Raw genomic sequence first — 14738 nt, forward strand, 5'->3', positions numbered from 1 at the left:
ACACTGCTCCTCCGAGCCTGCACAGACCAGCCAGTCGTCGAGGTAGTTTAGGATCCTGACCCCTCCCTGCCTCAGGGGGGAGAGGGCCGCATCCATACAGCGAGTGTAGGTCCGTGGTGCTAGAGAAATGCCGAATGGCAGCACCTGGAACTCGTACACCCTGTCTGCAAATCCGAACCGCAGAAACCGCCAGTGGCCCCTCCAGATGGGTATCTGGAAATACGCATCTTTGAGGTCTATGGTGGCGAACCAGTCTCCTGCAGTGACTGCCTGCCTCACCCTGGGGACTGTCAGGAACCGGCATCGCAGGGGCCGGAGATACCTGTTGAGCCCCCTGAGGTCTAGAATTGGGCGGAGCCCCCCGTCTCTCTTCGGAGCCAGAAAATAGCGGGAGAAGAACCCGGCCTGGTGATCTCCAGCGGGCACCTCCCTTATAGCCTCCTTCTCCAGGAGGGTGGACAGCTCCGCCTGCAAGACTGCTCTCTGTTGAGGATTGCCCACTGTTGTAAAGGTGGGTGTCCTTGTTACTGGTGGCCGTCGTAGAAACTGGATACGGTATCCGCGGGTCATGGTTGAGACCACCCACGGGTCTGCCCCCAGGGCCGCCCAGGCCGCCCTCCCAAGGGCCACCGGGCCCCCAGCCGGTACCCGCGCTGCCGGGAAGCCTCCAACTGGAGTCTAAGGTCCCCTTGTCCCCATGTTGAGGCTTCTGGTGCCGGCTGAGGCCGAGACAGTCTTGGCCTCCCAGGGCCCGTGGCACGCCTGGCCAGGCCACCTGAGACCTCCTTCGCACAGCGACGGCTCTCCTGAGCCTGCTGTATCAAGGCAGTAGCGTGGGGCCCAAACATTGCGGTGGGTTCCACTGGCACCTTAAGCAGGCAGTCTCTATCCCCCTGCTGAAGCTGGGACTGAGACAGCCACAAGTGGCGCCTGGCCACCCAGAAAGAAGCCAAGGCACAGCCTGCTGCCTCAGCCTGCTCCTTTATCACTGAGGAGAGGCATGAGGAGGCCATCCGCAGCTCCTCGCCTACACTTGTGTCCGCCTGAACTTGATGAGACAAGTCGCGGAGGTAGAGTGACAAAATGGCCCCAGTATCGGCCAACCGAGTCTGCACTGCCATAGCCTTGTGTAGCTTAGCGAGCAGACTATCCATAACCCTGCAGTTCTTGCTAGGGCAGGTGGCATTGCCGAGGATGGAGCTGGAGGGAGAGACTAGTGGAGTGAGGGTTCGGTCCACTGCGGGAAGTAGCCCACAAGCGATCTGGTCCCTGTCATGCATGTTGGAGAAACGGCGACATGCCGCAGACCACCTGTGGGTAGCAGCTGGAGACTGGAACTGCTGACACAGCAGCTTTTTAAAGTCAGGTAGGAGGGGCACCTGGGTTGATGCAGGGCGCACCTCCATACCCTCCTCGAACCTAGAAGGTGCGGTCCCAGGGCTCCCAGGGAGGGCAACGCCCAGAACCCTGGAAGCCCTGTTCATCACCTCCTCAAACCTGTGGGCCAACTCCCCTCTTGTCACCTCGCCCACTGTGTGCTGTGCACAAGAGAGGTCATAGTCATCCGAGGAAAAAACGGTTTCCACATCCACGTCCTCCTCCTCGGCTTCTTCTTCCTCCCTGCCTGACCCTGAAGCCGGGGGCGGGAAAGAGCTAAGCGGAGGCCGGACCACCATAGGCTGAAGAGGGGGCAATGGAGCCTGCCAGGCTCCTGGATACTCCCTCCTCCCTTCCGAGGCTGTCGCCATTCTCCCGATTTTCTGTCTCGGCCCCTCGGAAACATGGGAGCCTGTACGCTTTGCAGCAAAGAAGCGACAGCGAGCCTCCCTAGTACGTGCAGGCAGGATAAAGCAATCCATGCACGACTGAGGATTTTCCTTAGAGACCAGAGCATGCTCGTGTCCCAAACACAGCACGCAGTTATCATGCCCATCCTCTAGGGCCATGGCCACCCCGCAGCCCACACAGCAATGCCCCTCCTGGTCTGCTGTGTGTACTCGTGCCTGCCGCTCACGAGGGGATGGGGGAGAGTGGGAGAGAGACGTTCGCCGCCGAGCGCGTCAGCCCGCGAGCCGCGGGCAATACGCCAGGGAGAGGACGCCCAGAGTCCGGGAGCCAGAGACCTCCGGCTCCCAGACCAGGTGCGCGGTGTTTACCCCACTAGCGCGTCAGCTCACGAGCCGCGAGCAATACGCCGGAGAGGGGACACTGCCAGTACTCAGCGCGTATCCCCCGATCGCGTTAGCTCACGAGCCGCGAGCAATACGCTGGGGAGAGGGAGAGTGCTTGAACTGGGAGAGACGTTCGCCGCCGAGCGCGTCAGCCCGCGAGCCGCGGGCAATACGCCAGGGAGAGGACGCCGCCAAGGCCGGGGGCCGAAGACCTTCGGCTGGCCCAGACCAGGTGCACGATGTGTAATAACCCCACCGAGCGCGTCAGCTCACGAGCCGCGAGCAATACGTCGGGGAGAGGACCTTGGTCCGACACTGTCAGTACTCGGCTCTATCCACCGAGCGCGTCAGCTCACGAACCGCGAGCAATACGCCGGGAAGAACCAACAGCCACCACTGCCGGGAGCCTGAGACCCTCCGGCTCGACCGGGCAGGATGATGGCTCCGCTCTTTTTTTTTTTTTTTTTTTTTCTGAGAGAGGACAGAAAGAGTTCTGCACAGCAATCCAGGGAGGCTGCCAGAGACAGACGCCCCGACTTACTCCGGTAAGCGGATACACAGCTGTACAGTCTCCTCTCCTTCCTTACTTTCCTCTTTTTCTTACTTTCTTTGTTTTATGTAGATTGTGTGACACTGCACCCTGACGCACAAGTGGAGATCAAACAATCAGTGATTACACGCCGGCGCAGGTGCTTTATAGCTACGCAATGGGGCGTGGCCGGGCAAGCCGGTGTGTCTTAAAGAAATATCCAAGTGCCCTGACAAGCAGCGGGGGTCATATCCCGTACATATGTAACGGAGTGGAGAGATAGTCTCAAGACGATAGAGAACAGTATGTTTATCATGTTTTTCTCTCCAAACAGTGTTTTCCCTGATCAATAGGCCAAACGCTGTTAAAAGTGCTGTGCTGCATCCCACCCCATGAACTTTGTCACTACAGTCCATTTAAAGTGTGTGACAGCGATCCCACAGTAAAAAAGTCTTGAATCATTGGTTCTTTGTCGTGAGCTTATGATGCAGGATGACATCTGTCAGTCTGTGTAACCACATGTTTACTCTTCTTCGTTTGTAAAAAGTCAGCGTGAACAGTATAATTTTCTTTCCGTGGTCCGGACCAAATGAACTGAACTACAGGTGTGAAAACAGTCTCGACATGGCAGCATCGCAGTGCCACAGGTGTGAGTCTGTGTACTCAGAGTGACTCTGATTCTATAGGCTGACTCTCTCTTCTGTTAACAGATAATTATGTTGAAATACCCAAGAGAGGAAATGTGATAAGAACCTTTGAAAATGTGTGATAACGAGCGTTAATTGTGATACGTTGTTTTTTTGCCGCAGTCACTCGGAGCTTAGCTTCTCTTTCTTTTCCAGGTTGCAACAGCTAATCTAGCGTGGGCGTCGGTTGCCATTCATCAAGTACAGGTGAGCAAACTTCCACAGAGGACTGGTTTGAATTAGAATTGCACATTACGGCCAACACACTGTGCTGTAACTCTTCACCACCGACTTGGAACAACCCGTCCCACTTATTATGATCTTGGATGACTTTGTTTGTTCTGGTTCTGCACTGGTGTTTTTAATGGGGAAATCCACTGTGTACAGGAACTGGGTTGTCACTGGGCCCAGTCCAATCAGCTAAGCCGTAGATTCAACAAACAGCTCCCCGAAGACGTCATTACGCCCCTCTGGTGTTAGATAGCACAACACCTCAGAGAAGCAGTGTCCCACTGCAGCACTGGCCACAGTGGATCTCAGCGAGCGGCGCAGCGCTGTAGCACGCCGTACTGTGCTGCTCGCTGCAAAACACTCTGTTGTTACTGAAAGTCATGAAGGTGGCCCACAGCCAAGTGTGTAGACAGCAAGTCTGTTTGTTTACAGTACACGCAGAATGCTGTGTGTCCTGTGAGAAACCTGTGAAGCGTCTTCAGTGTTGGGTCATGACCTTTTTTTTTCCCCTCCTTTGTTTGTAGGTGTGCAGAGGCCTCGCCAAACAGACTGAGCTCAATGACTTCCTACTAGATGTGTCAAAGTAAGGCCTGCTGATGGGACAGTGTACATTTATGCTGATGAAATCATACTTAAAGTGTATTTACACCATGTTCTTACTCAGTCTGAAAAAAGTTAGTGTCTCATCTTTACTCATGTCAGGTCAAAGGTTAAATACAACTTTTTTGCTCACACGATAAAATAAATGATAACGCTTCATACTAAGGGTACAAATCACATACTTAAGTAATGCTTAACTAAGGCGTGACTAAGATGACTGAGGTGTGAATAAATGCAGGACGTATCATGAATTTCCTGGTGCTCAGTGTGAATAAACAGTCACGTTACCATGACTTTATATGATTGGTTCACAGTTGACAGATAATCAGTTAAGAAACAGTACTACACATTTAGTTCATACATTAATTTACATGCATCAGGTTATCTGGATTTCAATTAGAAAACACTTGATTTATGTATAGATCCCGACCAATCTGTTACCAAGGCAACAGTACTTTACTGGGAATTTATACATTTTAAATTATTCATTTGAATCTGCATCATAATCTCTAAAAGACATTTTTCATATTGCAGCATATTGGACAACATATACACTGAGACGATGAATATATAATATAATTATATCATATATCAGTCAGGCTCTATTAGTGTAACTTTTCTTATGATTAAAATGTAAATACCTGCATCTGACGACCAGTTTGATCTTAAAAAAACATGTACAAATAATGTCATAACTGTGAATTTACGTTGCTTAACTGATGACTGTTCTCACAAAGTCATAGTAACGTGATCATTTACATCGGTGAGCAACAGAAATGTATGAAGCACCCCACATGAATTCATGCATTCAATCAAAATGAGTCACGTCTCAGTTAAAGAGGGGATAGACAACTCTACAAGGCAGCATAGCAACATGGTTACCGCTCGCAGCCTGTCTACTGTCTAAAGATTAAAACAGAACTGTAAGAATCCCTACTTCACCTGGAAACCCGGACCACAGTGCTATGAGAAGGCAGAGTTAAACACTGTATTGATAAGGAGGCAGTTTGGTTACTGGTGTAGTAGAAGAACTGTGTTGAATCGTCTACAGACTTCGACACAGCTCCTCATCGACTGAATGCCCTCTTCACCTCGTCCATCAGCGGGGGTTCTTTTTCCTTTGCAGTGTAAAGTTCTTGGGGTCCATTTGTTGTCTATTTTTGGTTTAATCAGCAAAATAAATGTATGATGTACCCTTATTATCAAGTGTTACCGAAAGAAATTACTGAATTTTTAGGCAACACAGCTTTCATGTCTTGAATGTGAACATCATCAGAGCTTCCCATTTGTCAAACATCTCAATGCGCCATTTCTTCTTTTCGCACAGAACATACTTTGATAACATTGTGGCAATAGATTCTCTACTTGAACATATTATGGTGAGTGTGATCTCTGCAAGTATGTGTTCATTCACATTGTTCTCAAGGCTACACATCCTGGGAGTGTGTGCTAGCTTATGTGTGTTAAAAACAGAAGCAATGATGCTATAGGACAGATGTGAAAACAGGCCATCTCGATACCTGAGGGGCACAACATAACGATATGTAGCAATAATAGCCGTAATACACCTTCTTACAATTATTATTGTAGTTTTTCACTACCAGTATAATAGACACATACAGAGGACATACTAAATACAATTTAAGACTAAGTTAAGTTTTAAAGTGTATAAGTTCCTCAGCTTGCAGTATTTGTTCTGCTCCGCAAATCTAAACCAAATGTGATCTGGATGAGTGTCAAAGATGACTTTCCCTATTTCCTTTACTAAAACCCACCTGTGTGTTTGTCTGTACTTTGTTGCCTCGTGACGGTGTTGTCATCTCAGGTCATTCAAGTCATCGGGTTCAAACACTGAAATGAACTGGAATGACCTGTACCTGTACCTGTACCTGTACTGTGTGTGTGTGTGTGTGTGTGTGTGTGTGTGTGTGTGTGTGATGTAATTCTACATTTAACTGTTCCATCCAAAAGAAACTGTCAAATCTGCAGTGATGCATCTGATTTAGTTAAGTTGCTAGAATTTATTTTTTGAAAGGGTTTTTGGTTGTTGTTGTTTTTTTAGCTTTTTTTTAACCCTCATATACTGATGAAGTTCTGTCCCTGATGTTGTTTTGCAGATATATGCAAAAAACCTGGTGAATGCGGACAGGTGCGCACTCTTCCAGGTAGATCACAACAACAAAGAACTGTACTCTGACCTGTTCGATATCGGGGAGGAGAAAGAAGGCAAGCCTGTCTTTAGGAAAACCAAAGAAATTAGGTGCGTAAGATTTAACCTTTTCTCAAGGAGAGCACAGTGTATACTCTTGTCGTTTTCATAGTGTCTTCTTCTTTGATGCAAGTCTCATATGTTTCAGTCTTACAGTTTTCTAAAGGGGCAATATGTAGTTTTAGAGAATAAATTCAAACACAGAAATTCGATATTTACAACATTAATGAAGTCATAAAACAAACTCAGAAATATATATATATTTTCTACAATTGAATAAACAAGCTGTTCTCAGTATAAAAAAAGGTCCCCACTGTTTGAAGCTGGAAAGGTGGCAGGGTCCGCCACATATAAACAGAGTAAAACAGTATGAAACTGTGTTGTCCTTTAAGATCAGTTTGTTCATTCAGTTTCTTCAGTCACGAAATGAAGAGAGTTTGTTTATTTAGTTTGTTTCTGCTAAAGAAAAACAGTCAATGAAGATCTTTCTCTTCTGATTAAAATTTCTTCCTCAAATTTTCCAATACTTTATTTTTTTTATTTGTCTCCATACATCCTCTAGGTGTTCCCTGCACCTAGAGGACATTATTTGCTATAGTCTTACATTAAACACGGTCATCTTATGACAAAATGTCCAATGAAAGAAAATCAATAGAAAAATGAGGGATAAATTCAAACAACCTGCTGATTTTGTACCATTTTTATTCAGACTTACACTGGAACATAATCATCCCTCCCTCTGAGTAGAAGTGGTTCATCTACACACTCTTTGCGGTGTAAAATTGTGTTCTTAAAATCAGGTTTTCGCATTGATTTTCACATTATTGATTTTTGTAATGCAGATTTTCACCCATCAGCCTGGCACAAACTCTCCTCTCCTCTCCTCTCCTCTCCTCTCCTCTCCTCTCCTCTCCTCTCCTCTCTCCCTGTAGGTTTTCTATAGACAAGGGAATAGCTGGCCAAGTGGCCCGGACAGGGGAAGTCTTAAATATCCCAGATGCCTATGCAGATCCACGGTTCAACCGGTAATCAACAGACCCTGTGATAAGCCATTTTTACTCACTATCCATTATGTATGGTTATTCTCCTGTATTTGGGATAGAAACACTGCAGACTTAAAAATGCCGCTCTTCTTATGTGTCCCTCACAAACTTAAAATGAACTCTGTGCTGAATATCAAACTGGTGCCTTATATTCTTTCGTGTGTCTTCCTTGACAGGGAGGTGGACCTTAAAACTGGCTACACCACACGGAACATCCTCTGCATGCCCATCGTGAGCAGGGGGACCGTTATAGGTGTGGTGCAGATGGTGAACAAGCTAAGCGGAAGTGCCTTCACTAAAACAGATGAGAACAACTTTAAGATGTTTGCTGTCTTTTGTGCTCTGGCCTTACACTGTGCAAACGTGAGTAAACGGAATTCAGTCGTTTAAAAAAAAACAACACAAACTAACTGATCCCCTCCAAACAGCAGAAAACCCCTCTCCGTCTGTCTCTGTCTGTCGGCATGAGCCTGCTCTTTATCTTTTGCAGTGTAGGTAGATGACGTGCAGCGGTTATATAACACTTCATGGCCATGAGTGCTCGCTCCTGATTGGCTCATTTTCAGATAGCTGCACCTTTGACGTAGTGGCCTCATCCTCGTCCTAAATTCCTACTTATAGCTGGAAGGCTTGTTTCAGCTGTTACTAGGCTGCAGGTTTCTCTATTTGTCAGAGTAGTAATTTCATTTTCCCTCCAAGGTTGACAAAGATAGTGCCAGCAGCTTTCTATTTAAAGTGTGCATTGCTCCAAAAATGTGAATTAAAGCTTATTTTCTGGCAGTGCATGGAATCGGGCTAACTCTGGGAGCTTGCGTTGTGTGGTCTGTCAGTCTGTCTGTCTGTCTGTCAGAGCCTCTCCTCTCTGTGGGGCCTGACTCACCATCATCTCGTGCGACAAACTTACGCAGGAGCAGCGTCACGAAGTTGGTTTTAAAATTGATGAGGCGTGTTAATATTTTAAGACAAGCAGTCTGCATCCGTCCACTGACAGGATTTATGTTTCGCTGTAATTTATGCCTCTCGTCTCTAGGAAACTCACTCAGGCCCCGGCCCCTGATTTATGGTGATTTGTGGTGGAAGGTGTGAGGCTTGGCGCATGTACCTGCCTGCCTGGGACGGGGGACAGGGATAAAAACCAGATGTGGAGACACTTTTTGGCGACACGCGGATAAAATATGATACGGGACTGTTGCGGATAACTTTGTCCGACCCCTTATGGAAATTTCGACTGTGATTTCGACAGGAGATGGTGTAACAGCGCCAGAGTGTCGACACCTTTGAAGACTAACGCGTGTCCTGCGATTTCTCTGCAGATGTACCACAGGATCCGGCATTCTGAATGCATTTACAGAGTGACGATGGAAAAACTGTCTTATCACAGCATATGCACATCGGAAGAATGGAAGACCCTCACCCAGCTCAACCTCCCTGCACCCATTTATAAAGAGATCGAAATGTGAGTGCAGACCCAGTCACTAGTGTCCCTGAGTGTCGCTGGTCTACAGCCATGTGTCTGTGAGAGGGACGATGACAGAGTCCAGACCAGGGCGAGTCCCCTCCTCTGTCCCTGTGTGCTGTACGTGCTAATTTAAGACTCTGCTCTCATCCAGGTTCCACTTTGACATTAATCCCTTTGAGGAGATCTGGCCTGCTGTCTTTATCTACATGGTTCATAACTCCTGTGGAAAGACCAGGTATGGTGTTGCTGTCGCCATCGCCATGACGATGTCAGTTCTTTATCAAAGCGCTTCATGATTCACACTTAGAGGGTCATTCCAGAATTTTTTTTAAACCACCGCCCTGTATTTACCCGTTTTGGTGTGTAAATGATTCACTCTGAGCAAAAGTTTTGGAATCGGTCCAGTAGATCGCCTCAACTATGAAGGTCAAAGTTATGTTTAATGAAAGTGTTCTCACAGCCTTCAGCCTCCGACAGATAGAGCTGTTTGTCAAATGATAAAATCCTTTTTGCAACCAGAAAGTCTTGTTGTTACAGTTGGAACCTCATCTACATTGTCCATCATATAAGAAAATATATAATAATAATATTCACTGTTTACGCAGTTAAGATAAAGTACTCTTTAAAAGGGCGTGTGTTCTTAAGGTTAAAAAAAAGGGTCCCAAATGCAAGACACAAAAGGAAGGCAGGTTGAAAGAAATAGCGAGCTTTAATAATAAGCTGATAGTCCAAAGTCCAAAACTTGAACAATTTAAAATCCAAAAGTCAAAATGAACAAAAGGCCGCCATTAAGAAACACAGGAAGCAGGAAACTCAAAGAATAAGGGTAAAAAAATTACCAAACTAAAAGGATACAAACCAAAGAAGCACAAGATACACAAGGAACAGGACTGAGGCAGGGATACAGAGCACGACAACGACAAACATAATTACAAAGAGTAAGAGAGAAACACAGGCTTAAAAAGAGAGGATTAATTCACAAATGAGACACAGGTGAACAGTTAAAAAGGCGGGAAAGGGACAAAGGGAGGAAATGAAATACATGACAAGAGGATCAGACCTAGAACTTGCCTCTCTGGGCTTCTGTAGGGTACCGTTTCGCATTTTAACAATCCAACACAACAGGAGCTTGGCCCATGGTCCACTGTTAACTTTAAAATCTTGTTATTCAGGAGAAAACATTTGTTCACCCCTCCTCTAGGTAAGCTCTGACTCACATCTCCACTATTGTCCTCCTGCAACAACTCACTGCTCGTGATATTTCGCTGGTAATGTTATCAGACACGCACTGTAGAATAACAACCTCAGCCCGTTTGTAGCAAAAACCAGCACATTTAGTGGACTTAGCTTTGACAGTCGGAGTTGCCTCAGAGGATTACTTTGCAGCCGTTGCAGTTGTGCAGCTGCCGGCTGAGGAGATCTACAGGATTGATTCCAAAAAGTTTGGTGAATCTCAATCATCTACACACCTAAACATGTAAAAATAGAGCCCAGGTAAAAAAAATTTAACCATTCTACCTTTCTTTGTGTAGCTTTGAGCTGGAGAAGCTGTGTCGGTTCACCATGTCTGTACGGAAGAACTACCGGCGTGTGCCCTACCACAACTGGAAGCACGCAGTGACAGTGGCACACTGTATGTACGCCATCCTGCAGAAAACCACTGGGATTTTCACAGAGCTGGAGGTTTGCTCCTCATTGGGTCTGGGTTTTACTGCTCCAAGACAAAAATTGATATAATTGAAAGCAAGATTAGCATCTGGGGGTCCTCTGTGAGTTTTTTTCTTTCGTGTCTTCTCTGGTTTACAGAAGAAGGGTCTGTTGATAGCCTGCCTGTGCCATGATCTGGACCACCGAGGCTACAGCAACACGTATCTGCAGAAGTTTGACCATCCGCTGGCTGCTCTGTACTCCACCTCCACCATGGAGCAACACCACTTCTCTCAGACCGTCTCCATCCTACAGGTAGAGCTCCACTATGCGGGACTTACTGTACAATTACATTTCTCTATTTAGTTATCATCTTTTAAATTATGATATTTAGTATAAAATCAAAATTAATGGGTTCGCACGGTGCTGGAAATCCTTGTGAACATTTGAACCTGGGTCTTTGACAGGAGCTCCTCAGAGTTACTGCAGGGGGTGGGCACCAAATGACTGGTTGATAACATTATTTATTTTTTTATTGAATTCACACCATTGCTGATGAGCACACTAACATAGCCGTACGCTAATTCATAGAAGCCAGTTATCTGCATTGTTCTTCCAAGTGTGCAGACATTGTTGTGAGCCACAGTGGACTTATCGAGCAGGAGACTCTGACATACCCTCCACCTCAGAAACCAGCAGATAAATGAGAGGGTGGGTGAGGCTGACGAGCAGCCGTGCTACAACTGCTGCTAAATTCTTTATACATGGCACCACGGTCCACCCTACACTTTATTGTAAACCCAGTATGATATGCCACTGAATTGTTTACAATATATGTAGTATGTTGACCCTGCACCATCTCTTTTTAGCTTATAATAATAATAATTATTATTATTTATTTTAACTTTATATATACATCACCTTTCAAAAGCAACTTGATAAAAGATCTAATAGAAAATAAGACCAAAAATGTAGGATCAAGATAAAAAGTTTTTAAAATTACAAAATATACCGCCAGTAAAAAAAAAAGAAAAAAAAAGCTGCATGATAAAAGTGAGTTCTAAGAAGAGATTTGAAGGAGGATACTAGATGACTGCCTGAGATCCCCAGACAGGAAGTTCCACAGCTGCATAAGCCCGGTCACCTTTGGTCACGAGTCGGGACTTTGGAACCATTTGTCTGGCTCTGCCAGCGGATCTCAGGCAGCGATCAGGCTCACAAGGAGTTAGCGACCCACAGATACAGAATTGGTAGTCAGACAATCCAAGGTTATAAAAACAAACTAAAACTCACAGGTAAAAAACAGACAAACAAAGAAATCAGTGAAGGGGTCTTCGACCTGAAACAAAGACCACTGCACTAGAATTTTATTGTGTTTTTTTCAAGTTTTGAAAGTGCTTGAATTTTGGATAAAGCATTTGAAAATGTAACTTAATAACTTTCATAATAAACCATTTTATATTGGCTCAGCCAGGATGTATTTTTTGCAACATGAAACTTATTCGTGCTTTCTTTTAATTTGTCACCTTTCTGGAGAATGACAGAAATAACATCTGATTTTATGGGAAGAAGGGAAATAATAATTTTGAGTGCATGTATACGTATTTGTATAGATATGTAAATTACCTCCGGTCTGAACTGATTGGAACAAACTTCCCACTGGTGCTGGAAAATGCTCTAGAAGTGCTTGAATCTGACTCTGGAAAAGGTATGAACCCTGAAAATAATCCCACGTACTGTAGGAAGTGGAGGATGACGATAAAGACACTGTATGTGAACAAACTTCATCAACAAAGGAAAAAGCAGGACACAATTTAAAGCCCACAATAAACACAGATGGCCCCTGAAAACACTGTAAAATAAACACAAAGCTACTGAAACTCATATTTTACAAAGAAGTGACTTTTAAAGACTGAAGCCACTTTGACAAAAAAAATCAACCTGAATTCAGTTGGTATATCATTTTAACAACAGTTTTGTTTATCCTGTGTAAGAGAAGCGGCACATTAACACTTTCTTCTTATATGCATGCATCCTGTAACAGCTGAATTGCTTAAAACAACTTGTAAATTCATTAACCAACCCACAATGCATTGAAAGGATCATACTGTAGTCCTGAGTGCCCTCTTGTGTAATGTCCAGGATCTGCTGGCAGCCAGGGTGTGGACCCTGACATGAACGTGAGATTACAACCTGTTGTAGTCTAGCTGAGCTGAACGCCTCATAAGTGGAGCTTTTGCTTTTTTATTGATCTCTTTGTTTCTCATAGCTGGAAGGGCACAATATTTTCTCCAACCTGAATTCCAGCGAGTACGAGCAGGTGTTGGAGATCATCCGGAAGGCCATCATCGCCACGGACCTCGCCCTGTACTTCAACAACCACCAGCAGCTGACGGAGCTGCTGGGCTCACAGGCGCTGGACTTGAACAACCACTCACACAGGTCAGGTCACAGCGACTCGCACCGGTGCACAGGTCAGGTCCGGATCATACCCGGGTCTCAGAGAAGAGAAACCCGGACCTGGCGCACATAAACGGCACATTGAGTTTCTCCACTCGGCTATAACGAGGCTTTGCTCCCCTCCAGGGACCGTGTGATTGGTCTGATGATGACAGCATGTGACCTGTGTTCTGTTACCAAGAAATGGCAAATCACACGACTGACCGCCAACGACATCTATGCTGAGTTCTGGGCCGAGGTACAGTGGGATTCTGCGGGATTTGAAACAGTTGTAGTGTCACGGCCGCGCCTCCTAAAACAGTCAGACCTTTGTTTGTGCTTGTAAATGCTGCTCAGTATTTTTTGAGGCACAAAATGGTGTCGTGTGGTGGTCAGAAGGAATGCCACGGTATGCAAAAATAAAAGGAAACTCCTGTCTCTTCTTGCTCCTCCACAGGGAGACGAGATGAAGAAGATCGGGATGCAGCCGATCCCGATGATGGACAGAGACAAGAAGGACGAGGTTCCCCAAGGCCAAGTAAGACCAACACTTTGAATCAAGTCTTTAAAAGTTCTTACCTTCTAGCAGAGATGGAGGCTCTATTCAGATCCTTTACATTGGTAAAAGTACTAATCAGAAGCCCTTGAAAAAGTTAGTTAAATATGTGTAATGAAATATGATCAGGAAAAGGTTCTTAAGTATAAAAATAAAACTACTCAAAAATGTCCCCTGTGAATTTATATAATGATATATGGGGGTGTGCCAAAATATCGATGCTACGATATATTGCGATATTTCGTCTTGAGGTACGTTATCGATACACTGGTGCCAAATATCGATATTTAAAAATGTAAAAAAATAAATTTAAATTAAAATTTTCATTTACATTTTATTTGTATGAAAAAAAGTTTTGGGGGGTTTTTTTTGGCCCACCACCACCACCCCCTCTTTAACTTTATCTTTATTCAAACATAGGTATAAAATTTAAAAAAATTGTTTAAGCAGCTCCGAAACCCACACATATCGATATTTAATGATAGTTGTAGTCAGTGTGTGTGTTAAGAAGAGACACTGTGCAATATACCCTTTGTTTACTTGGCTGTCATTCATGTGAAATTGATTGACAATGTTTTGTAATTCCTGTGAAATGGATTCAGTGCAGTCAATAAATTCTGAATTTCTTCAGTGACAAAGATATCGTGATGTATCGTGGATGAAATTTCTTGCAATATGTTGATTATCGCAGAATCGCTGTATCGTGATATTATCGTTATCGAGGGCAAAATCTCGTGATACTATCGTATTGCGAGGTACCTGGTGATACCCAGCCCTAATGATATATAATATTATTAGATTATTACAAGCAGGACTTTTCTGTTGTAGCTGGTTGAGGCGGAGCTTGTTTTTTCTTGATTAAACAGTCGATTGTTTGCTTTGTTGAAATCAGGAAAATGGTGAGAAATGCTGTCACATTCACCCAAATTTAAAACCCTTTTAAAACTGTCCAAACCTCAAAAGTTATTATTTCTGATTTAAAGGGCTGAAACCATGAAATTTTTTTTTTAAATATTTTTATATGAAAATTTTAAAAAATCAAAATAATTACCAATTGATTTGCTGTCAATTGATTAATGGGCTAATAATTAATAATAGCATAACAATATGATAATTATTTTCCTTTTAAGCACAACAACCTAATAATATTTTTGGGGGAATAGTAATA

General features: G+C 44.6%; 1 protein-coding gene across 1 annotated transcript in view; it reads left to right on the forward strand.

Moving 5' to 3' along the window:
* Positions 1–14738, forward strand: part of pde10a (phosphodiesterase 10A) — a 71690-nt gene that overhangs the window by 51391 nt on the left and 5561 nt on the right. Inside the window, 13 exon segments of the mRNA XM_030441647.1 lie at positions 3543–3593; positions 4142–4200; positions 5545–5596; positions 6335–6477; positions 7359–7451; positions 7646–7832; positions 8783–8925; positions 9080–9163; positions 10461–10611; positions 10735–10890; positions 12845–13017; positions 13162–13273; positions 13472–13552. Of these exon segments, the coding sequence (XP_030297507.1) occupies positions 3543–3593; positions 4142–4200; positions 5545–5596; positions 6335–6477; positions 7359–7451; positions 7646–7832; positions 8783–8925; positions 9080–9163; positions 10461–10611; positions 10735–10890; positions 12845–13017; positions 13162–13273; positions 13472–13552 (1485 nt within the window).

The sequence above is a fragment of the Sparus aurata genome, chromosome 15, assembly GCF_900880675.1.
Source record: "Sparus aurata chromosome 15, fSpaAur1.1, whole genome shotgun sequence".
In the NCBI taxonomy this organism is placed as follows: Eukaryota; Metazoa; Chordata; class Actinopteri; order Spariformes; family Sparidae; genus Sparus; species Sparus aurata.